The 23,978-nt window shown below is 39.1% G+C and overlaps 1 protein-coding gene and 1 long non-coding RNA gene across 7 annotated transcripts in view; both read left to right on the top strand.

Annotated features, from left to right (window-relative positions):
* The window catches only part of TBC1D2B (TBC1 domain family member 2B), a 39,327-nt gene that overhangs the window by 5,501 nt on the left and 9,848 nt on the right, over positions 1–23,978 (top strand). For all 6 annotated transcript variants that reach the window (XM_064456715.1, XM_064456710.1, XM_064456709.1 and 3 more), the window contains exons 2-9: positions 3,464–3,617; positions 8,216–8,381; positions 13,527–13,684; positions 14,895–15,121; positions 17,694–18,086; positions 19,534–19,644; positions 20,783–20,976; positions 21,489–21,983. In XM_064456715.1, coding sequence (XP_064312785.1) covers positions 3,464–3,617; positions 8,216–8,381; positions 13,527–13,684; positions 14,895–15,121; positions 17,694–18,086; positions 19,534–19,644; positions 20,783–20,976; positions 21,489–21,983 — 1,898 coding nt within the window. The remainder of the gene's footprint in view (positions 1–3,463; positions 3,618–8,215; positions 8,382–13,526; positions 13,685–14,894; positions 15,122–17,693; positions 18,087–19,533; positions 19,645–20,782; positions 20,977–21,488; positions 21,984–23,978) is intronic.
* Positions 21,990–23,663, top strand: LOC135314302 (uncharacterized). Its single transcript, XR_010373779.1, has 2 exons — positions 21,990–22,315; positions 22,370–23,663. It is a non-coding gene; the product is annotated as an uncharacterized LOC135314302 (long non-coding RNA).

The raw sequence follows: 23,978 nt of genomic DNA, 5'->3' as shown, positions 1-23,978 counted from the left end.
TTCGACACTGTCTCCCATAACATCCTCACAGACAAGCTAAGGAAGTGTGGGTTGGATGACCAGACAGTGAGATGGATTGAGAACTGGCTCAACAACAGAACTCAGAGGGTCATGATCAACGGGGCAGAGTCTGGTTGGAGGTCCATAACTAGTGGTGTTCCCCAAGGATCTGTGCTGGGTTGAGTCCTGTACAACATATCCATCAGTGACCTGGATGATGGGATGGAGTGTACCCTCAGCAAGTTCGCTGATGATACTAAGCTGGGAGGAGTGGCTGATACACCAGAAGGCTGTGCTGCCATCCAGCGAGACCTGGACAGGCTGGAGAGCTGGGCCGAGGGGAACCTGATGAAATTCAGCAAGAGCAAGTGCAAGGTCCTGCACCTCGGGAGGAACAACCCCATGCAGTGGTACAGGCTGGGGGCTGAACAACTGGAAAGCAGCTCTGTCGAGAAGGACGTGGGAGCGCTGGTGGACAGCAAGGTGACCCTGAGCCAGCAATGGGCCCTTGGGACCAAGGAGGCCAACGATATTCTGGGCTGTATTAAAAGGAGTGTGGCCCACATGTCGAGGGAGGTTATCCTCCCCCTCTACTCTGCCCTAGTGAGACCACATTTAGAGTGTTGTGTCCAGTTTTGGGCCCCCCAGTTTAAGAAGGACGTGGAACTGGTTGAGCAAGTCCAGCAGAGAGCTACCAAGATGATCAGGGGACTGGAGAGCATCTCCCTTATGAGGAAAGACTGAGAGACTTGGGTTTGCTCAGCCTGGAGAAGAGGAGACTGAGGGGGGGTCTCATCAATACCTATAAACACCTAAAGGGTGGTTGTCAGGATGTTGGGACTAGGCTCTTTTCAGTGGAGCCCAATGACAGGACAAGGGTCAATGGGCACAAGTTGGAACACAGGAAGTTCCACTTGAATATGAGCAGAAACTTCTTTACTGTGAGGGTGACAGAGCAGTGGAACAGGCTGCCCAGAGAGGCTGTGGGGTCTCCTTCCCTGGAGACATTCAAAACCTGCCTGGATGCAGTCCTGTGCCCCCTGCTCTAGGTGTCCCTGCACAGGCAGGGGTTTGGGCAAGATGATCTCTAGAGGTCCCTTCCAACCCCTACCATTCTGTGATTCAAGGACTGTTAACTGACCTAATGCGTAACAATGACATTACTTTCAGATTGAGGAAAATATGTGCTCCTCAGCAGAGAACAAGTGCAATTGGGAATTTAAAAGCAGCAAGGAGCAACTCCAATAAAATCAATTAATGGTTTTTTGAAGACTATTAGGGAGAGCATAATGGGACAATTAGAACTAGTCCAGGGCAGAAGTAATTGTAGGCATCATCTAGATGGAATCCAGGTGAATTGCCTCATGAGCTATTTTGTGGCAGCAAAGAGAACCGCTTAAGTACAACATCCTGTGTTAGTGGACGATCTTTGAATTTCTGGTGGTTTTCTGCCGGAGCACAGTAAAACATTGCTTTACAAGGCCCGTGTGCAAGTCTGTCTGAAGGGAATGTAAGCTCTTCTATTTGCCAGAAATGAAGACTTACCACTGGATAAAATTCCAAAGGAAGTAGAAGGGGAGATGTTTACTTTTTTCAAAAAGTGACTGGAGTTTGTAAACTTAAAGCCTGCTGCTGTGGTCATCCCAAAGCTGCCAGCGATGGCTGTGTGCATTGACGTTTCCCAGTGTCAAGTTCTTTGTTGCTTTCTGAGAAACCTCATAGACACTTCTGAACTATTCTTTTCCCATGTCTTTTTTTATAAGGGAAATATTTTCCTCCATTGTCCTGTGAGGCAGTAAGAATATACTAAAATAATTGCCATTTCAGATTAGAGATATTTTGCTTGCATATCTTTCTTACCAACTGAGAAGAGTGAACCCACAGTGCCCTCTTGTATCGCTCTCTGGTTTATTTCACCACTTGATTTGATTTATGAATGTTTACTTGACGTATGTATCTTATGTCTTCTCGTGTGTGATATACTGAGAGGAACTGGAGCAGCAGCTTCAGGAACAACCATGTCCGTTTTCCAATCAACTTCCTTGCACAGTGCTTCGGAGCCATCTGCTGTAGGATGTTGTGGATGTTAAAGCTCATATGGGTACAAAAAGCCAAATCATAAAATAAAAGGCTATCTCTGTGATTGCTAAACGCTAAGATGGCAGATCACTGGGCCAGAGAGAGCACTCCGGAGAAGCATCAGTTCTTGTTTGCTGTATTGCTTATGCTGTGTCTTGTAATTAGCTGCTGTCAGGGTCAAAATATGATGGTCAATGGATTTTCAGTTTGACTAGACCAAAAGTATTCTCGTATCAAAAATGAAGACAAATCTGTTCCATTTTTGTGCTTTATGCAGCACTTACTGTAATTCCTTTGTAAGGAAATTGTCTTGTTTGTTCGTCTTCATTCTTTTGCAGCTGTGCCCTGCACAGGTACCCTCTTCAGTTGTGCTGATCAGAACAGGAAGCTATTTGAAATTAAGTTGTCTTTAAAGAGTAAACACAGTCATTTGCCCAAGTAATGAGGGTTTTTCATTGATAATGTCACCAAGCACTTTGGGAGAAGGTAGGAGAAAGACTGGCTAAAAGGTAAGCACTCTGTGCTTACAAGCCAAAGGACTTGGGGTGAGTGTCTCTTCACAAGTGCTAACTTTCTGTTCCTGAATGTACCATGTTACTACTCTTGGGTGCTTGTTCCAGACTGGTGGCTGGGGATGTTTGGAATAAAAATGACTTTTCCAAGTGAGTGCCTGCAATGTCAGTTACCATCACTTAGTCTCTTGTTGATATTTGTAAATTGTCATTTGACACAGTTTGAAATGACTCTTAGAGCTGTGATTTTTACTGAAGCTTAAAGATGTGTTTAAATTCTTGCTCACTTATTACCTGTTCACATTAATGACTGTAGGCTTGTAGATTAAATAGTCATGTTGGGTTTTTTTTGTTTTAAATGTGACCTTTCTGTGGAAGTAAGTTAGCTCATGGGATCATCAAGTAATACAGTATGTAGATTTAGTCATTAAAGTAGGGGCATTGCAATGCATTATTAATTTGTTGGTTTCTGCTGGTACTAAAGCAAGTTAAAGAAAAGAAAATGGGAATCTTCCTGCATGTGTGGGGGAATTTTTTTTCGTCATACAGATTTGTAGTTTAAACAACTCTGAGTGTAAGAATATAAGATACTGCTGCTGCATTTTCCAATGTTCGAGTGTAAAATTGGAGAACAAAAATGCACGTGACTACTTCTATGTATGTGTGTATGTATGTGTGTATGTGGTGTATGTGTGCACAAGTTGCATCTAGTACATTGGTGGTTATTTCTTTTAAATTGTATTGGTTTTGGGTGATGATACCTTGCTTGTCTGGTCATTACCTAGGTTGGTGTTTTTTATTGCACTCGGAGTTACTGTATTCATATACTGAAAACATGCAGTGATCTCATCAGCACTCTGGTTCTTTTGTAGGCTGCAACTCGTCAGGATATGACATACTGGCTTCAAGAACTTCAACAGAAGAGGTGGGAATATTGTAACAACCTTGATGCAGCAAAAAGGGACAGCCGAACTTCCCCTACACCAAGTGACTTTTCCAAAGGTCTTGTTGCCAAAGATAACCCTGGTAGGTTGAAAATTTGAGTGAAAACAGAATGCATGTTTCTGATTAGTGTCAGTTAATCATTAAAAGGCATAGCACTGGGGTAGAAAACAGTCTTAGGAAGTTTTTTGTCACATCTTATTATCGAGTAACTCTGTGTAAACTTTGCATGTGTTGATGATGAGAAAATTATTTAACATAAATGTAATTTTATGTGTGATTTCATATCTTCTATGAAACATGTTGATTTCTTTAAAAATATATTTTAAAAAATGATGTAAAATTGACTAGTCCTATGACTACTTTGCCACTTAATGAAAGTTACAGTTTAGGTTAGATAAGTTGTCTTTTAGTTGTTGCAATATCTTACAAATCAGTGTGCTAAGTAGCCTGAGATGTAGCCTGAGGTATATTTTTGCATTCTGAATGGCCAGACTTCGTTCCTGAAGAAGTATGGTGTGGTGGATTTACCTGACTGCGATAAAAATTTTCTGCTTTTTAAAACTGGACAACAGTGTGCACTGATACTGCATAAGTGAAATTCAGTCTTCGTGATACCTTTAGCAAAGCAAAATATAATTTTAGACCAGTGTCAGAGCCATAAAAATGAATCAGTGTATTATACAAAGTTATTCTGCATTTTTTATGACATTGCTCAGGCACTTCTGAGTTGTTTTATTCCTGAGACATTACAGAAATGGATTGCTTGCTGATTTCTGTTATCAATAAATAAGACTGAGTAAAATCCTGTTCTGTGCCAACTTAGACGTTAGTAAAGCTCTTTTGGGTTTAAACAAAGTCTTGAGGTCAGAAATATTTCATCAACAGATTTTATATTTTGTTGATTTAATTTGCTAATACTGTAAAACCAGAAATGTTAGACTGTCTTCTTCCTTGCCGTTCTCTCCCCTCCCCCAGTTCAGATCCCATGCTGCAATATTGTCCTCTAACCCAGTTTACTGCTTTCATTTGAGAGCAGTCTGTGGCTCCTTGCTCAACCACAGCTGGTTTGAGAGTATGTGTTTTCATAGGGGCTCAGCCTGATGTTTCAGCTACACCAGTCTAACAGCTAGTCACTGCTTAAAAGAAATGCCAAGCTCTCTCCCTTGATCTAGCACTGGTACTAGTCTCGTCCTTCCTTATGCTAGTGCAGGGAGTGCAACTAGGAGGAAGCATCTTTTTCTGCAGGTTAGTTGTTGGCTACTATAGCTTCCTGAAGTGGTTTACTGTAGGACAGTGAGTGCCAGGATTAGTTTAAGAGAATTGTTGGGAATGCAAAGTGGGATGGTTTGAGACCACCTTTCTGGCAGCAGACAGTCTGGTTAGCAGCTTGTCAAATCATATGCTACAAGAACATATGTGTTGGTGTTGGAAAGGGTAACAGGCTTTTTGCTCTTTCAAACCTCTGCCTTTCGACCTTCAGCCTCTTGTTCTCTGCTATGTAGTCTCCTTTTCTGTGTTTTGTGGTGTTTGTCTGACCCTGTGCTGAATTGGTTGAGTTCAAAAGCTAGCCAAAAGGGAAGCTTTTGGAGTTTGTTTTCTTCTTTTTTTTTTTTTTTTCTGCTAGACTAACAAGTGGACTATATTTACTGTGCAATCAGGTGACTTCCAGAGCTGATGGAAGTGAGGGAACAAGGCATAGTGGCCAAGTACAGGAAAGCAGAGTAAAGGAACTAGGCAGGACTGCCCTCTTTTGGCAGCAGACTGTCGGATCAGATCAACTATAATACATAACTTGGCCCCAAACCTCTGTTTTCTTGTTTGTGCTACTTCCCTCAGAGCTTAGGTTACAGTGCGAAATTAACCTGCTGTCCCTGCAGTCTGTGGAGATACTGTTCCCTCACTCCTGTTTTGCATCAGATCTAGCAATCGTAATCAAGTCACTTTAGATCACTGATATGAGATTTTCCTTTCTTGTAAATTGTTGGGGGTTTTCTGGATCAGCAAGCTGAACCAATTTGTGGTTTGTTTTTTGGTTTCTTTGTTTGTTTGTTTTTTAAAGCGAATGTGCATTCGATGATGTGCCTTATACTGGAGCATAGAAATTGGTTTGTTTTGCTAATACTTGAGTATAGCTGCTAGCATTAATGTTTTAAATGGAAAAGTAGTCTGTCTTCAGTCCAGAAACAAAATTGCTTACTGTAGTCTTGCCTGTTTTGTTCCCTTGTCCTTCCCCACCAGTTTAGAAATCTGGGCTAACTGGAACATAGTTAAAGCTAATGTACTGCTTTATGGATCAGGCTTGACAAGTTTTTAAGAATTCTCAAAGTGGTTAAAAATACTTTAAAATATCTTTTGAGGTGGGCTGTGGGGAAGCTAATGTTATAAAACTGATTCTGTAAAATTTGTCATAGAGCTGCCTTACTACCATGGAAGTCAAATAATTTATTTATTCTTTATAGGATATGTTGGGGTTTTTTTGTTCTGTGTTTTTTTTTTTTTCCTTGAAATTGATTGAATGTTAATGTGGTTCTTACAATTTCAGTTCTTAGTTATGTTCTCCCTCAACTCTTGATTTGCATTAATAAAAAATGTTGTGTCATGTATTTATAAGATTGCAATGTTTTGAAATAAGTTTAAAAACAATGGTTTTTGTGTGTGTGATGACTGCATTAGCAACCAAATTATATTGCTGTGCTGTGTAGTCTGTACCCCTCACCAATCAGCTGGCTGATGTAAGCAGTGGATCATGTACAGTGAGCAACCTCAGAAAGCCAGAGAAGGTTTGGCCAGACGGATTAGCGTGTCTGTTAGAGGAAATGCATTTACTAGAAATTCAGCTCTTGAGCAATTAATTTACCTGAGCCTTCCTGTAAAGAGATTTTGTAGTCTTGTCAAATCGTACAGATGGGAGTTGAAACAAGCTGTAAGGAGGAAAGCAGAATATTCCAGCCTAGTTTTGGGTGCCCATAAATTTTTGGTGTGTATTTTTGTGGGGGTGGGGGTGGGGAAGTAGTTGTTTTAGTTTTGGTGGTTGTGGTTTTTTTTTGTTTTGTTTTTCTTAGTTGAAACTTACTTTTTACCTTTCCCCTTTATTAGACAGTGAATATGATCAAAAGTTAGTTTTATGTAACTTAGCTGAATTTTGTTCAGTTCAAACAGCAAAGGGCCAGAAGAATTTGGGATTTAGTTTGTCTGATAAGGCACTGAAGAAGTTTCTATCAGTGCTGATCATAAAGTCAGTCAAGTATAATTTGTACCTGTATTTGAAAGATGACACGATACACTTACATTACCGTTTTTCAGGGGTTTGAGAGATTTGTAGTGTCTTTTATGATCTTTTTTTAATTTGCTATTCTTTATCACAAAATGTTCTGTCTTTCTACTTCTAATCTTCAATATGGGCTAAATAAAAGTAACCATCTGCTGAGTAATAGGAGGGTACAGCTTGCTGAAAGATGGTCTTACTGCTAGTGCCAAATAATCATCAAAACAAAGACTGAAAGGCTCGCCAGTGATAAAATACTGTTGTGAATTCCCAGGGTTTTTCCCTCCCTGCAAAGAATCATTTAAATCAAAAGCCTGCCCAGTTTGTTACTTTCTAATATAATTGCTGAAGCAAGTCTGAGAATGTCTTAAAACATTTTTTTTTGTCCACTTCAGGACTTTGTGAATGATACAGGGAAGAGTCTGAAAATTACATTTGAGCTTGTTTCTAACTCGCCTGGTCAGAGGGTTTGTAGAAGGCCATAAACCACTTTATGCTTCTCTGTAATGCTTGTACTGTTCATAGTATATTCCATGCTCCACATTTCCTATTCCCTCTGCCTGCTGGAGGAGGGGCGAGGGAGAAAGCAAGCTGTCCAGGATAATGGAAACACTGAGGTAATAACATATATACTACAGATTTGACAGTATGTGTTGGACAGTGTGGTATGTTGGAGACCTGGCTAGCTCTGTTGGATCATCTTGGACCCTCTGGAATTCATTAGCTCTGGCTTAGGGCTAGTGCCAGTTTTTGGTTGGTTCCTGTGGTGCCATTCAGAGCCTGCATGAGTTTGCTGGCATGTGTGCAGTGCTGGGCCTGAGCTGCATGTCTGCATGGCCCTGTGCCCAACCAGTAAATTTGCTGAAGTGCACAAGAGTTTGGCTGGATGAATTCAGGTGTACCTTCATTCAGCTTAACCAGAGCTAATAAATCGTCCGTGATCCAATAGGTCTCTGATGTCTCTGCAGTGCCCATGCTAACGTTGTTGGCTCTGGGAATGTCCAGATTGGACTCGCATGGGGCTGGCTTGAGTCTGTAAATCTCATTGACTTGCAGGAGTTTTTGTGGATTAATCCATTCTAACTTTTATGGCTTTATAGCTGCTTAAGCTAGGTGAATCAGTATTGACTAATTGAGATTGTAAATCAATCAAGAAATAATGCTTCATGAGCATCACACAAGTCCTGTTATCAGAAGTATGTGGCTGCAGTGAGAGCTGACTGAGGAAAACTTTGCTATTTTTGAAGTTCATTTGAACAGAGCATTTTATAAAGTTATGCTGCAATTTAAAATAAAACCCTAACTACATTACTAGCAGGCTTAGTAGTATATGACTTTATATAGCCACTGTTTTTTACGTACTGAAAGTTTTGCCTATTTTCCTTTCTCTCTCTTTTTTTTTTTTTTTTAATAGATTTGAGTATTCTTAGACAAAATGCTTCAGCAGAGAGAGCCAGAAATATTCTTGCTGTGGAGACCTCTCCTACAGACCTGGTGGGGGAACAAGCAGCTTCACAACGTGCACCAGTCCAACCAAGTGCCATCAATTTCTCACTTAAACAATGGAGTACCGAAATCAAGTAAGTTGGGGAAGCGGGAGAAGAAGTTATAATGAGATTGAGAGTTCCTGGCAGAGACCATTTCCTACTGAAAGATGTGTGTATGTGGTAGGCAGAGCTTTTTAGAAGACCTGGGGGTGATAAGGTGTATCAGTACATTGGACTGTATCTCTTCACATAAACGTTTATTATACTTACTTCTTTGAAGGGCATAGCTGAACATCATTGTGTAGCATTACTGATACCTGAAAGGGAGAATCAGGTCCTGTAAAGCTCTTCTGGTGATGGCTTTGCTCTCTGAATGCAAGCAGGGAGCCCAGAGTTGCATTCTCAACTAGTACTGCTTTTTATCGCTCATTGTGTAATGGAGCTGCTAATTGCTAGCATAGTGTAGTAGTCATAGTATTTAGTGCTTATGAATTATTTTTAGTGATGAAAAACAAAACAATATAAATAATTCTTCTTCATTTTCTTCTTAAAGTAAAAGCACATGGAAAGATTTGAAATAGACGTAGTTTGAATTCTTGCGAAAAAATGTGGTGGGCCCCTTCTGAACAACAGCAATACCACATCTTTCCCCTCAATCTTAATGAGTTTACTCTTTAGCATTAATTGCTTTAAAGAAAGGAGTCCTACTAGTTTTCAGCTCATGGTTTCTTTCTAAACGTTTGTTCACTTTGCTCTGCCTACATAGATGGATCTGCTGCTTCTACTCAAAGGATATTACAGTGCTATTACAGAGCAGTTCACAAAGCAGGGCTGTAGCTTTGGTTAACTAGACCACATCCCTTCTGAGCTGTGAGTAAAATGTTTGGTTTCAGCAGCAGTGTTGAGTTAAACAGGTTCCTTTTAAAGCTTTCCTATTAAGCAGAGAGATCTGAGAGGTCACAAAGTGTTACTGGTTCTGGATTATTTTTTTTTTAGTTTTGTGTGTGGTTTTTTTTGATTGGGTTTGTTTGGGGGGTTGGTTTTTTTTTTTTCCTATTACTGTGTAGACCATCATTTAAGTTCTAGAAAAGATGGCGTATGGCTGGATTAAGAAATATGTAAATCCTGTTACTACATAGCCTGTTTAAAGTGGTAGTCTTGTATGGTTTCTTGGGTTGGCATAGCCACTTTGCTTTGGTAGAACTTAATTTGGTCATAAGAGAAGGAAAATAGCATGAAACAGTTTCTGTTAGGTGAATTCCTGTACACTTGAGAGTTTCTGGCTTTTAAAAACTTTTTTCTTGATTTTGATTTTTGGGTTTTGGTTGTTTGTGTGGTGTTGTGGTAGGGGTTTCTGGCGGGTTTTTTTGTTCATTTGTGTTTGTTTTTTTTAATCTGAACTGCAGATGATGTGCTTTGGGGAAGTCTAACTAGAAGGGCAGTGTTGAAGGGAGCTGCTTAGCGTTCCCTGGTTAGTTTATGTTAATGTTTCTTTTTAACTGAGCAGAAAGGCAACAGTGGAGTTGTGGGTTGGGAAGCCCTTTTGATTGGAGGGAAATGTTTCTGGTGGCAGTGGCCCAGCAGATATTGTAGCATGGTATTCGAGAGCTGGCCTTTCTCTGTATAGCTGTGACCCTAATGGTTTGGAGTCCTTGCAGATCTCTGGGAATAAACATGTAAGAAAATTTCCCACTGTGAAGCTCTTTCATGCTGAAAGCCACCCTCCCCCATTCCACTGTTTCTGGAGATGTTCAGCTGCAGTGGTTCATCTGTCTGAAAATGTTCCTGGGAAAATAATATTTATTATATCTACTGACAGATTATTCTTTTTTTTTAATTCTGTGGAGTATTTTATAGGGAGTGTTCTAGTACCCCCCCACATGCTCTAAATTTTAAAGCAGGCATTCCTCCTTGCAAGCTGATACCAGTGGGAAGTGGTGTCTTTGTCAGGATTGCTTGTTACGCTCAAATACCCTCTTCTGAGCTTTTGAAAAGTTGTTTTGCAGAGGATTTACTGAGCCAGCAGCTAAAACCTGAAGTGTGTGAGGTGTGGACAGTTGTGCACTACTTCTGGCCATGCATTCTATCACTGGGATAAGAGCTGACAACCTTGTGAGAAGCTATTTAGCTGCATGGTAATATGCTAGAACCTCTGACAAATTAATTTGCATTAGCACAGGCCTTGCAGTGACATGGACTAGCACTACCTCTGCCTGTTTTGAGCTAGCAGGTCATGAGGATTTAAATTCCTGTATCTAGTAAGATAAATTTGCTCCGAGACTTGAGTCTGTAGCAGTTTTCAAATGAAAGGTGAATTTTTTTCAGCATAGGCTTGGTTAGGGACAAGTGGATTTTCCTTCTAATGGCTATCCTCAGCTGCTCCAGAAAGGAGTAGGGCATATATAATTTTAATTTGGATTTATTTTGCCTAAGTATTAAAGGTGGTCATTATTACTTGCTTCTACTCCCCATATCTCTTATTAGTTCAATCCTGCAATGAATTATGCCTAATTAATAAGCAGAACTATTCAGTAATGGTGCAAGGGTTCTGCAGATGACAACCTTTCTCATGGTGCAGCTTTGGTTTATGCTCAGACCATTTTGAACAGAACTCCTGTGAAAAAGTATTAAGTGGTCATGTAAGTCTTGGATTTTAACGTGCACGATCTCATTTGTCACTTCTTGACTGACAAGTGATCTTCCTTTACTGGGCTGAACAGCGTTCTTTGAGTGTATATCACAAGGAGGTCTAGTTAGTTGTATTGGACCTCTGTGTGGAATCAGGACAAGACTGTTAATATTTTCATAACAGCGAAAGCTAGTTATTAATAATGGAAAATTAAAGTGACATAGTATCATGACTATAAAAGCTGGTGGCAAAAAAAGCACCATTCAAATGATAGAAACTCTATTATAGTAAACGTATGCAAACAGCAGTACAGTCGTATTTGATTGTTTTCCTGCCTATGCCACAGCTCTGTGTAATTTGGGGCAGGGGTGGGATCTGATCACCTTTAGAATATGTGTGCACTATCCAATATCTTATTGGACTGTGACTAGTTTGAACCTCAGTATTAGAGGATGGATGAAGGTGTTTCTGAAACTGCAGAGAGCTTTATCTACTTTGCTGGGGGTATGTATTTGCTAGGAACCTAATAGGTGTCTTAATCAAAGACTTATCCTTCCTCCTGAACACATCTATGATGTGTCTGACAGAGAAACTATTGCTATAATAACTGCATTTGCATCCTAGATAGCAGTGGCAAAATAATGATTGGAAAATAGTGAAGAATATGTGTTGGAGTTAAGCTACCTGTATATTTACAGTTACTAAATTTGAAACATGTTTTCCTGCTTTTAAAAATCTATTTTCAAGTACTAATTGGCATATATAGACATGTAGGCCTCAATTTTTTTCATCTTTATGCTGTCAGCTACTTCTGTCTCTTATTTATGTGGAATATAGTGTTGGAGACATAATGAATTATAGTAACCTCAAGTTACATAATCATAAACTAAGACTTAAGCCCAAAGCACTTAAAAATACAGAATCAGGTCTTGTGTCGTGTCTGATTGTACTTGTCATATTGTGCTTAGTAAAATAAATATTGTTTTTTAAATTCAGCTACCTACTTTTCATCTAGTAGAAGGCAATGAAGCGGTGCTGCTTCAGTGCCCTTTCCCATCCTATGCAAAAGCTTTACAAAATTCAGCATCAACTATGATCGTTCATGGGCTGAACAGCAGTTTTTGAAGAAGTTTTTCTAGAATTCATTTGACTACTTGTTCCTTGTGTTTTTTTCAAGCTTTAAAAGGTGGTGGTGTTCAGACAGACTTCAAGAACTGAAGTTGACCAAGTGTAGAATGGGTGGTTGTGGAGTTGTGTGGTAAAGAGATCAGCCACTACTCAGAGAACAGCTGTAGAGATGCCAGGTGACAATAATCTTGGGTGCCCTAGGAAATATGTCAATCATCACCCCATTTGACCTATTTAATTTGAACAGAAGGTCTGAACAATGAAGTGAGGCTTTTTGCCCCCGACAGAAATTATGATTCTTTCTGGAAGAAGATTATACATATAGTATAATTCAGTCTTTGTCAAGTTGGAAAATTGATTGTTGAAATTGTTTTATTAATAACCTTTAGGATTGTTTTTAAATTGTACTTGATTATTAATGGGTTCATCAGACTATAGGAACTTTGCACTGCATAATGATTAACCTAGAGTTCACTTTGATTGAAGGTTAAATCTCTTGTGAAGCTGGAAGACTGGGTTGAATCATCAAATGATCCTGAAGGTGTAATATGGGTTACTTTCAGTTTAAGGTTTGAAGAATAGGAAGAGCAAATGTGGCTGACTGAGTGAAAGCATCTTAGTGGGTCTCCATCTTACACAGACTGTGTAGAAAATGCTGAGATACTAAATATATTTCCAACTTTATACCTAAAGTATTAAACGGATTCATATGGATTGATGTCGAATCCACTTCTCTAGTTGAACAAAGACTTTACAATACCGAGCTACATGAATACTCATGGACTTAGGTATGGACTTAAAACATTTCTGATTGCATGATGGTTGTGGTGGAAGCCGGGTAAGGTAATCTCATTCTGCTTGTGAAACGTATTGTTCTTCTAAATTAGTATCTGGCTGGAATTTAGAGGTTGTCTCTGAAATGTTCTTGCAGATAATTGGCAACGTTCTACCTTAGGAAAGAAAACCAGCTGAGGAGTCTGTCATCAGCGATTCAGCTGTAGCAGGTCTCTTGGATGATCCCAAGTTTGATATTAATCCAAAATATGAAACTATAACATACAAGTTCTGACTACGTGCTGTCCTGTTTAATGCTTGGCGGTTACCCTAAAATTCCAAGCTGCAATAACTCATCAATAAAGAGATGCTGCTTCTAAATCTTAATTTCGTTTTGTTTTCCCCCCACTGCCAAAGCAAGGATAAAACAGAGGATGATGCAAATGGCCGTAGTGGTCTCCTAGATATTAATGTCCCTTTAAAGTGAAATAGTTCTGTTATTGAGACATAGCACTGTTATAGCAGGTGCTATTTAGTAGGATATACTTTATTTTCTTTTAGCTTTTATGAGGCATTGGGTTTGTCTGTGTTTTAGTTGATTTTTAGTTTGCACTGTTTCAACTGCAGTGGTTGGCTTGAAAATGCCTCTGTATAAAGAATGCAAAGTGGAGAAAACTTTGTCACTTTTTGTGCTGTCTTTTTCACAGAAATTCAATGTCTTCTTTAAGAAAAGGAAATAACGAAAACCGTAAAAGCGTATTTTATACCAGTGAAGAGTGGGAATTGCTGGATCCAACCCCAAAAGACTTGGAGGACTCGATGGCCCTGGAGGAAAAGAGGAAACACCTGGCAGAAGGAAGTAAAGGTAGAAGTGGGAGGAAGGAAGGGGAGCGTATGCCTTACCTTCTTCAGTATAATGTACTGTATTATGTGTATCTCCAGGAAATAAGTGGAAGCTTATCTTCACAACACATCCAGAGCTCTCTAAATTATTTTTTTTAAAATTACTTCCTTAAAATGTGCTTGGAGTCCCCTGCCATTCATATACAATAGAATAAGTATGAACCATTTCATCTGCCATTTCAGGTCCCCTGAGCATGTTACCATTTCTAGTTTTGTCACTTGAGTTGCAAAGCTACAGGATGAAGGGAAACGTTGGGACTTTCGATTAAGTTGGGAGTCGCCCACTGAAGAAGAACTGCCTTTAGACTAAAGACTGCATATACACATTATATTGGTTTGCTTCTGAAATGGGGAAAAAAGCGTAGGGATGCATATGCAGTGATAGCTCATTTATGCATTGTAACTGGCTGGGAGAACTGGGTTTGTTCAGCCTTGAGAAAAGGAGGCTTAGAAGGGATCTCCTCACCATGTACCAGTACTTAAGGGGTAGCTACAAAGAAGATGGAGACTCCCTTTTCACAAGGATTCACATGGAGAGAACAAGGGGGAATGGACACAAGTTGCTCTTGGGGAGATTCCGATTGGACACCAGAGGAAAATTTTTCACAGTGAGGACAGTCTCTGGAGGAACAGTGTCTGGAATAACCTTGTGAAGATGTTTTTAGAGCTCTATAAGAGCACTTTAGCTGACATCCAAGTGATTTAATCTGTTAGAAAACATCCTTCTCTAAGAATACTCTGGTGGTTATATAAATGGAGGTGAAACCTTACACTGAATGCCTCCTAAAAGAACAGTAGGCTGTGATATCAGTGATGTTTTTGTTCTGATCACTTCTGAGCTGTTAATTGTTTGAAGCAAAGTTTACTTTGACATAGCTAAGGGTACCTTTTATTTTCTGTAATTAAATGTAAAGTTCTCGTCATGTCTTATTTCTCAAGTATTAATTTATGAGCTAAATCTTTTATCTGGGAGGGGCAGAAGACTGAGCTATATACTTTTCCCACCAAAGGAAATGGCTTGGAAAATGAGGCCTGTTTAACACTATTTTATTGGGCTGTTTAAATGCTGCTTAGAGTCAGATTTTAATGACCATATTTTTAAAAGGAAATCTAAATGCTTTGAGACACCTTTTTACTAACTGAACTGAACTAGAAGAAATTGTTTTATGCAGGACTGACTAGTTCAGCTTTTCCATTTGATTTTGGCCGCATTCCACACAAAACAAGGCGCCCGTTAAAAGACATGATTGGGTCAAGCAAAAACCGGAACAGCAGTGACTCTTCTCCAACTGAGTGGTATTCTGGTAATGGCAACAAACTAGTCTCTGAACTGCAACTGAAGTATCAAAGCCAGCAAGAAGAGTTGGAACAGCTGAAGAAAGATCTTTTGAGCCAAAAGGTAATTAAGCCTTCAGGCAAAGTGCGCAAAAGCAAACAGATCTGGCAGGTGACTGTGGCCATTTAACTGCACTAAGAGCTGGTTGTTTGCTATAAAATAATGGTGCTAAATGAACCTTTGTTTACAAAAAAACCTTGAAACAAGAAGGACCAAATTTTACATCTGTTGAAGATTAGATCCCTGAACAAAACTTTCATTTGCACAGTGTTAATTAACCTGGCGTGTATATCTTTCTGTCATGGTTTAACCCCAGTTTGCAACTAAGCACCACGCAGCTGCTCACTCACCCTCCCCTGCCCTGGTGGGATGGGGGAGGGAATTGGAAGGGCAAAAGTAAGAAAACTTGTGAACAGTTTAATGATTGAAATAAACCAATAATAATCATTATAAATTGTAGTGAAAAGGAAAACAACAATAAAAGAGATAGAGGAACAAAACTGAGGAAAAACGAGTGATGCAACCTCTCACCACTCGCCAACTGATGCTTAACAGCGATCACTGCTCCCCAGCCAGCTCCCCCCAGTTTATATACTGAGCATGATGGCATATGGTGTGGAATATCCCTTTAGCTAGTTTGGGTCAGCTGTCCCGGCTGTGCCCCCTCCCAGCTTCTCATGCATCTGGCAGAGCATGGGAAGCCGAGAAGTTCTTGACTAGTGTCAGCACTACTTAGCAGCAACTAAAACATCAGTGTGTTACCAAGATGATTCCCATCCTAAATCCAAAACCCCGCATTGTACCACCTACTGGGAAGAACTGTCCCAGCCAAAACTAGGACACTTTCTTATTATCTGAAGCTAGATTTCTCAGTGTCTGCCAGGATCCTGGAGAATAATCACAGCTTCTTTCACCATTTGTACATGTAATTCCTGAGAACAACTTCTTTCAAGTCCTTCTTTTATTTGGTTTGGGTTTTGTTTCTTTTAATTCTGGAGGAGAGGGTGAGGGAATGGGGCTGACTTCTCTCCCTTCCTCTCTCACCCCCATCATCACAAACGATTTTGTAAATGATAGGCCTAACCATAAATCTATGTATGTAGTACTGCCCTCATATAGAGTTCTAGATTCTATGTCCTTACAACTCAGATTTGTTAAATAGCTTGGTTTTATCTAAAAGAATTTATCAAAATCAGTGCCTCATTCTAGGTATATCTTTATGATTTACAAGTTTTTGTAAACTTCCAGATAGGTTATTGAACACTCAAGGTCTCAGGAATTCCATAAAACAAATTCCTATTTCTGTCCTTGTATTCTTAATCAGTGTCAGAGAACTATATTTTAAAAAATCCCACTTTTATTGAAGAGTATTGCAAATACTTCTAGGGTTGAACTTAACCTTCCCACAGTTCCACAGTGTTAAACCATAATGAAACATGGGGAACTGTGAGGATAATAATCCCGATTAGTGAGACTTGCAAGTGAGCAGTCTGCTGTTCTTGCTTTCTTAATGTTTATTGTTGATCTGGATATCTTCTTGTGTGTGGTTTTTAATTTTGGTGGTGTGGGGTTTTGTTTTTGTTTTGTGGGTTTTTTTTAGTTTTGTGTGTTGGATTTGTTGGGGTTTTTTTTATTGGGTTTCTTTGGGGTTTTTTTACAGCTTAGCTTTCAGAGAGCTTACTTTTACATTATTTTTTTTAACTTCACTTTGACTTATTTGCCTTCATTTCTTGAATGTTGTTGTAAGATCTCATTCCAGCAAGGAAGAAATTAAATAGGGTTTTACTTTCAGTGTAACTGCTGTGAAAATCAGCTTCTCTTATGCATGTGTATCCATGATTCCCCAAGCAAAACACATACATCTTTCATGCAAGTGAATAAATGTTTTAATTGTCCAGGATCTGTGCAATGCCGTGAGCAAAGATACTTCTTTTTTAGTGTGAGAGGAGTAGAAGATGAAAATGGTAGAATTGTTCAGTGGATGTATTTTCAAAAAAAAAAGTTCTAGTTCAGAGCATTTGATGCTGTCTTTTTTGCAAAGACCACAGAAACTTCTTTTCTCCGTTGTGGCAAGTCAGTTAATTACTTGGCAGATTCTGTGGCAAGATTTCCTAAACAACCCTTCTAAGGCTTCCTTTTCAGCAAAGCAGAAATTTTTTTTCCTCCTTTTATTTTCTCTGCATCTGTTAGGGAAGAGAGCAATTAGTTATCTTCCCATTTTCATTCTGTAATGTTCACCTCTTAATTTTTTTGGCTTAAGCTCTCTTCATATTTATCTTCTTAAAACAGGGCTTTGTAAAAGTATGCTTTTTTTAGCTTCCAAGTAAATGCTGGGCCACAGCCATCAACTACTCTTCCCAAACATGTTGTAGCCTTTCCAGGCAGGATCCTTAGCTCAGTGAAAGACATTTAAGTCATTTGTAGAGGCCAGTCATTGTAAGGTGTTAGCCTGCTAGAAATCCTGTTGTGTAAATGTTTGCTTTTTTCCTTAAAAACACCACCATGAAGTCTGTTATAAGCTGATGACTGAGATGCAAAACCCATTCCAAAGCTTTCTTTTACTTGACGTTAGACTTCTAAGTTATAAAACTTAAAAAATTAAAACTTCATTACAGTCATTTTTTTTTAAACTCAGGAACTTGTGCGACTACTGCAGCAAACGGTCCGATCTTCCCAATATGATAAATATTTTGCAAGCCGTCTTTGCGAGGGGGTTCCCAAAGACAAGTTAGAGCTGTTGCACCAAAAAGATGACCAGATTTTGGGTCTCAACAACCAGCTTGAAAAGTTAAATCTGGAAAAAGATAGTCTGCAGCAGGAAGTAAAGAATCTGAAATGTAAAGTTGGAGAACTCAATGAGCAGCTGGGTATGTTGATGGAAACTATTCAAGCTAAAGATGAAGTGATCATGAAACTCTCTCATCAGCTCAGCGAATGTGAGGACAATACATCCTCTCAAAGTGGAGCAGTAAATTCTTCCATGGCTACCTGTACTAACAAGGAACTACAGGAACTGGACAGACTAAAAGTAAGAGCAATGTCTCTGTCTTGGTGTATAGGGGAATCTCTGCTCCCTGTAAAAACTACTTTCTAGTCTGCTATACTGTTTGAGGCGATCACTACAGCAGTTCTCCAAGATACTCATCAACTGAGGCTTTCTCTGCTTGGAATCTACACTTCGAACTGTTTATGTGGCAATCTAAATAGGACTTCTATACTTTGAGCTGGTCTGTACATCTGTAGGAAAGTGTCCCATACTTTCAGTAATTTAATCATTGGTGTGGAGGAGGAGTGATGTGAGAAATAATCAAAGGAGTGAGAAAAAGTAAGGGTAAGAGGAAGGTAGAAGCATGGAGGAAAACAACCAGAAAGCTTAATTATTTTATTTTTTAAATATCAAAAGCGAGGAAACGAAAAGCATGTGAAATGGCAAAGCTGAGCTCTGAGGATTAAAAAGGAGGAGTATAAGAACCTGTTTGACTAATGCTGCTCCAGATGTTGTCAATGCACGTGTGGTGGTTTGGTGGTTGGTTTTTTTGTTGTTGTTGTTTTTTTTTTTTCCCTCGAGCCTACCTCAGTGAATGTGTCAGAAGTTCTTAATGGAATTACTGAAGTTACCCACTTTGTTGTAAACATGCTTTCTTGCCTTTGGATAAATATTGTATTCCAAACTGATTAACATTCCAAGGGATTTGGAATACAAATAAGTAATTTAAAATATTTATAAACATTCATTATTTTCTTTCCTTTATGTGAGCCTGGGAAGTTTTAGAAAATAAAATTGAAACTAGAAATCAATGGTCTTGGCAGAAAGCCGACCAAAGCTTGTAGATACTGTGGACTGTGGGAGTATTGTAATTGATGGGAGTGTACCAACATTCCCTCATCCCACAACCTCAGGTTCTAGAGGTAATATTTGTAGCCTAGAGCTGAGTGGATTAGGCAAGGAAGCTTATTGCTAGGGATTTATATTTTGTATGGAGGCAGACATCAAACTTGTACTTAATGAGAACTGGTGAGAGTGACCAAAACCCAAGGGGCGTTTGCCCACACTCCTTGTATTGCATGGTGTGTGCTTCTGGCTGATGTGCAGCACCATGACCTCTCTGGTGTGCTCAGCATGCAGGTTTCTGTTCTCCTCCCTGGTGGTGCAGCCTCACAGGGTTGGGCCTGTCTCGTGACAGCAAGCAGCAACCAGCTGCCTTCTGCCAGGAGTGTAGCACTGGAAGGGCGGCAAGCAAGGCACAGCACCACCCTTTACACCTCTGTGCTTGTATTTGGCATGTATGTTTATCTTACGTGAAGACTGAAAATAATATTTTATTTGATCCTGATATTTTTAATGATAAGCAGTATTAGTAGCTGCTTGTTCTGTATTCTAAGGCGGGCATTTCTCTGGTAGACATTTGCTGTTTGTAAGATATTTTTATTAAAAATCCAGTTTGTGTGTGGGTTTGTTTTTTTTTAATCAACAGGACAATCTTCAGGGTTATAAGACCCAGAATAAGTTTTTAAATAAGGAGATTTTGGAACTTTCTGCTCTACGAAGAAATGCAGAAGCAAGAGAGAGAGAATGGCAGGCAAAGGTCAGACTAACACAGCATGTTCTCATTTTCGCACTGTCTAAAGCAGTTGTCAAAAATTCAGTTGTAAATCGACTCAGGGAATGTAACTGTGGAACAGAAATGGAATGACTTAAATATGTTAAATGTGATAACTTAACCCCCAACCTCATCCTCCCCCAAACCCAATCCTTACAGACTAATCTTTTTGAATGGATTCTTTAAAGAAGTCATTGAGTTTAAAATCACGTTAACCAGTGGAAATTTTCATAACTTATGAACACAGGCATGTATATATTTCTAAAAACATTGTTTCCTCAGAATTAAGGCTGTAATACTTATCTTGAAGAATGCAAAAGACAGGGTGTGTAAGGATTTGGTATGTTGCTGAGTAGAGCTTTATCCTGAGCACAAAGGATGACTATGGTATGGTGAATGTAACTTTTGAAGTATGTTTCTGTGTAGATGACTTGGAGTATAGAGAAGTTGAGGGTAAATAGTGAAGATTACTGTTGCCTCGAGCTAGGAAAATATGCATACATCCATAGTTAAGGCAAAGTATGTGTAGCTATGGTTTGGTAGGGTTTGCTTTTGTTTTTTTGGAAACGATGCCCACAGTGTTCAGGGCTAAATGCTGTATTTTGATCACAGTGGTGCATGTTTACAATTCCTACGTGCTATTACCTAACTTGTGTCATTAAAATTCCTTTTAAGTTCTTTTGTTCAAACATGCATAGGCTAAAGCTGTTACTTTAAAAGCACAAAATGGTTGAGTTGTCCTTCATAGAATGTAATGATAACTAAAGCTTACTCAGATTTTATGCATGTGAAAATAAATGTGATAGCAAGTCTCTAGTCTACTATTTTGTCTTAAAAGACTTTCTGGTAAAAGTGACAAGTATTTGAGGTTCTCTTCCCAAGTACTTTATATACAGAATTTTACAGTAGTGTAATAAAATGCATATATAACTTTCATTTTCCTCACAGAAGGGTTGCTTATGTGTTCTGGTGCTACAAAAATGGGAAGATGAAGTTGACTGTTCTTGACTCACAGGTTTCTAAGCGATAAACTAATAGAAAAATATTGAACCAGTTTTTAATAAAAGTGTAGTACAAAGTAAGCTCCTGAAGACTTATGATATTACATATTGGTTTTTTGCAGTATACTAGCTTGGAAGCCAAACTCTGTCAGATAGAAAGTAAATACTTGATTTTGCTTCAAGAAATGAGAACTCCTGTTTGTTCTGAGGAGCAGAGTCCTACTCGTGAGGTCATCACACAGTTACTGGAAGATGCCTTGAAAGCAGAAACTAGTGAACAACCAGAACAAACATTTTTTAAACCACACCTGGTCAGGTAATTTGGTCCTATTAAAAGAAATGTTTGTGTATTTTGGTCAGTGGTCCCGGTTCTAACATTGCAAAAATAGACAGTGGGCATATATTTGCAGGATTTGGGGTTTTTAATGTATTTCCCTTCATGAATAACAGTATTGTCATGAAATCCTTTCGGCTGTATGAATAAGTTTATTACTTCATTTGAGATACAGTATAAAACTTAGACTCAAATGTTGCTGTATAGCTGAAGAGATGAGTTAATTTTAATTTGACCATGTTCTTAAATAAATTGCTTAATCTGTGTAGTAATATATATTGGAATACAGGTACAAAGTCTTGTATATGGGTTATAAAAATAATTATTAAAGGATATACTTCAGAAAAATGTTTAAATAATAATTGTTAAAACTTGAAAACTATGGGGAGTGGCTTGAGGGATATTTAAAGTAACATTAGGATGAGAACTTGAGAGTTTCAGGGCTACTGACCACATTTTTAAAGGCCTTTTTTCTTTTTTGCCCTCCATTTCAGTGAATATGATATATATGGTTTTCAGACAGTCCCAGAGGATGATGAAGAGGAGAAGCTAGTAGCAAAATCACGAGCTTTGGACCTGAGATCACTTTCTCTCAGTGAAAACAGAGAGATCTCCACAGGGGTAAAATGGGAAAACTACCTTGCAAGCACAATGAATAGAGAGATGATGCGCTGTGTAGAACTAAAGAATCTTATTCGATCTGGAATTCCACATGGACATCGTTCCAAGATGTGGAAATGGTGTGTCAATCTTCATGTTAAAAAATTCAAGGACAGCACTGTTCCTGGGTATTTCCAAACCTTGCTTCAAAATGCTCTGGAAAAACAAAATCCTGCATCTAAACAAATTGAGTTGGATCTCTTGAGAACTTTGCCAAACAACAAACATTATTCCTCCCCAACATCTGAAGGGATCCAGAAGCTGCGAAATGTGCTGCTAGCGTTTTCATGGAGAAATCCTGATATTGGATATTGCCAAGGGCTCAACAGGTAAGATTTTGCAGATCTTGAGTTAAAATTATACAGTGGAATACTTCATGAGCCTTTCAAATCACGTGTATAGCGCTATGCTTTTGGACAGCCATTTGACTCATGGGTTTTTTAGTTCATAATTTATAATGTTCTAATATCTATCACATTTAAAAAATAAAAATAAATTAAAAAACCAAGACTTGGATCATGAGACTTGTTAAATCAGTTTGGCAAAAGAACTGGAACTAGAATTAACTCACATCAGAAATGGGCTACTTAAGGGTAGTTTTACATTGCCTTCCTGTCAGTTGTAGGGGATCTTTTTGCTTTTGTGTGCAAGAATTTGATGGGTTTTGCTTTTTTTTTTAAAAAAAAACAAACAACCAGAAATAAATGCTTGAAAGCTTTTTGTTCTGTCGAGGCCACAAATTTCAGCATTTCCTTCAGGATGTCTTCAATCAGAATTGTAGTACTCAATTTAGGGATGATTCTCGTGTTACAAGGCTAAGAAGAATTTTAAGTCACTGCAGTTGGTGCTTGCCGAAATAACTTTGGTACTTTGAGATCTGTACCAAAAGAAGGTGTTATTTGAAGCAGGTGTATTAGTCTAACACCATTCTTGTCCCCATAATATAATACTGAAAATGTCAATTTGTGCACTAATTTATGGACTAGTACAAGGTAAAAGACTTGAACTGGAGCAGCTTTGTCATTTGAAACTGTGCTGAAGAATCACAGAATGGTAGGGGTTGGAAGGGACCTCTAGAGATCATCTTGTCCAAACCCCTGCCTGTGCAGGGACACCTAGAGCAGGGGGCACAGGACTGCATCCAGGCAGGTTTTGAATGTCTCCAGGGAAGGAGACCCCACAGCCTCTCTGGGCAGCCTGTTCCACTGCTCTGTCACCCTCACAGTAAAGAAGTTTCTGCTCATATTCAAGTGGAACTTCCTGTGTTCCAACTTGTGCCCATTGACCCTTGTCCTGTCATTGGGCTCCACTGAAAAGAGCCTAGTCCCAACATCCTGACACCCACCCTTTAGGTGTTTATAGGTATTGATGAGACCCCCCCTCAGTCTCCTCCAGGCTGAGCAAACCCAAGTCTCTCAGCCTTTCCTCATAAGGGAGATGCTCTCCAGTCCCCTGATCATCTTGGTAGCTCTCTGCTGGACTTGTTCAAGCAGTTCCATGTCCTTCTTAAACTGGGGGGCCCAAAACTGGACACAACACTCTAAATGTGGTCTCACTAGGGCAGAGTAGAGGGGGAGGATAACCTCCCTCGACATGCGGGCCACACTCCTTTTAATACAGCGCATAAGTAGTAGTGGAATAGAGGCAGTGAATAATGTGGTAGAGGTAAAGAGGTGGTGCTGGCAGCAGTAGTAGAAGTAGTGAATGATGTAGTAATAATATGTATTCTTTTTCTGAGTATTCATCACTAGTGGTTGCATTCTGTAGGTAAATCATATGTTTGTTGCATTAATATTGTCACTGACATGTCACAAGGCATGTCTGAAGAACACGGCTGTTGCAGTCTTGGAGCACCATGTCTTTGATGACTAGAAGGTGATGGAGGTGCTTTTGCTAAATTTGAACTTTTTGTGCAGGATTATTTTCTCCTGGGACGTTTTTTGTTTCATTTTTGGTTTTACTGTAAATAATTCTGCAGAAGTTAAAAGCAAATTAAATATTTATTCCTTTGGTTCTCTTAAGCTTTTAAAGTGTGATCATCTTATTAAGCTGTGGAACATCAGAAGCAGTTCGTGTTGTTACAGATGCTCTGGCGTACAGAAAAAACCCCAAGTTTAATTGGAGGAATATATTGGAGGTTACCTTTCATATTCAAACAACTATTATAAACGTGAAGTTATTTTCAGATTTTTTTTTCTTTCATTATATTCATTGGAAACAGGAAAACCAGGAATGCTGCTGCTGTTGAATCTTTTTTTTATTATACATAAAGAAATTCTTAGAACAAATTTATTCTTTCGAAAAAATTTAGGGCTTTTTTTTTT

Source organism: Phalacrocorax carbo, chromosome 7 (assembly GCF_963921805.1).
Source record: "Phalacrocorax carbo chromosome 7, bPhaCar2.1, whole genome shotgun sequence".
Taxonomy (NCBI): Eukaryota; Metazoa; Chordata; class Aves; order Suliformes; family Phalacrocoracidae; genus Phalacrocorax; species Phalacrocorax carbo.
This window is presented reverse-complemented; position numbering and strand designations above follow the sequence as displayed.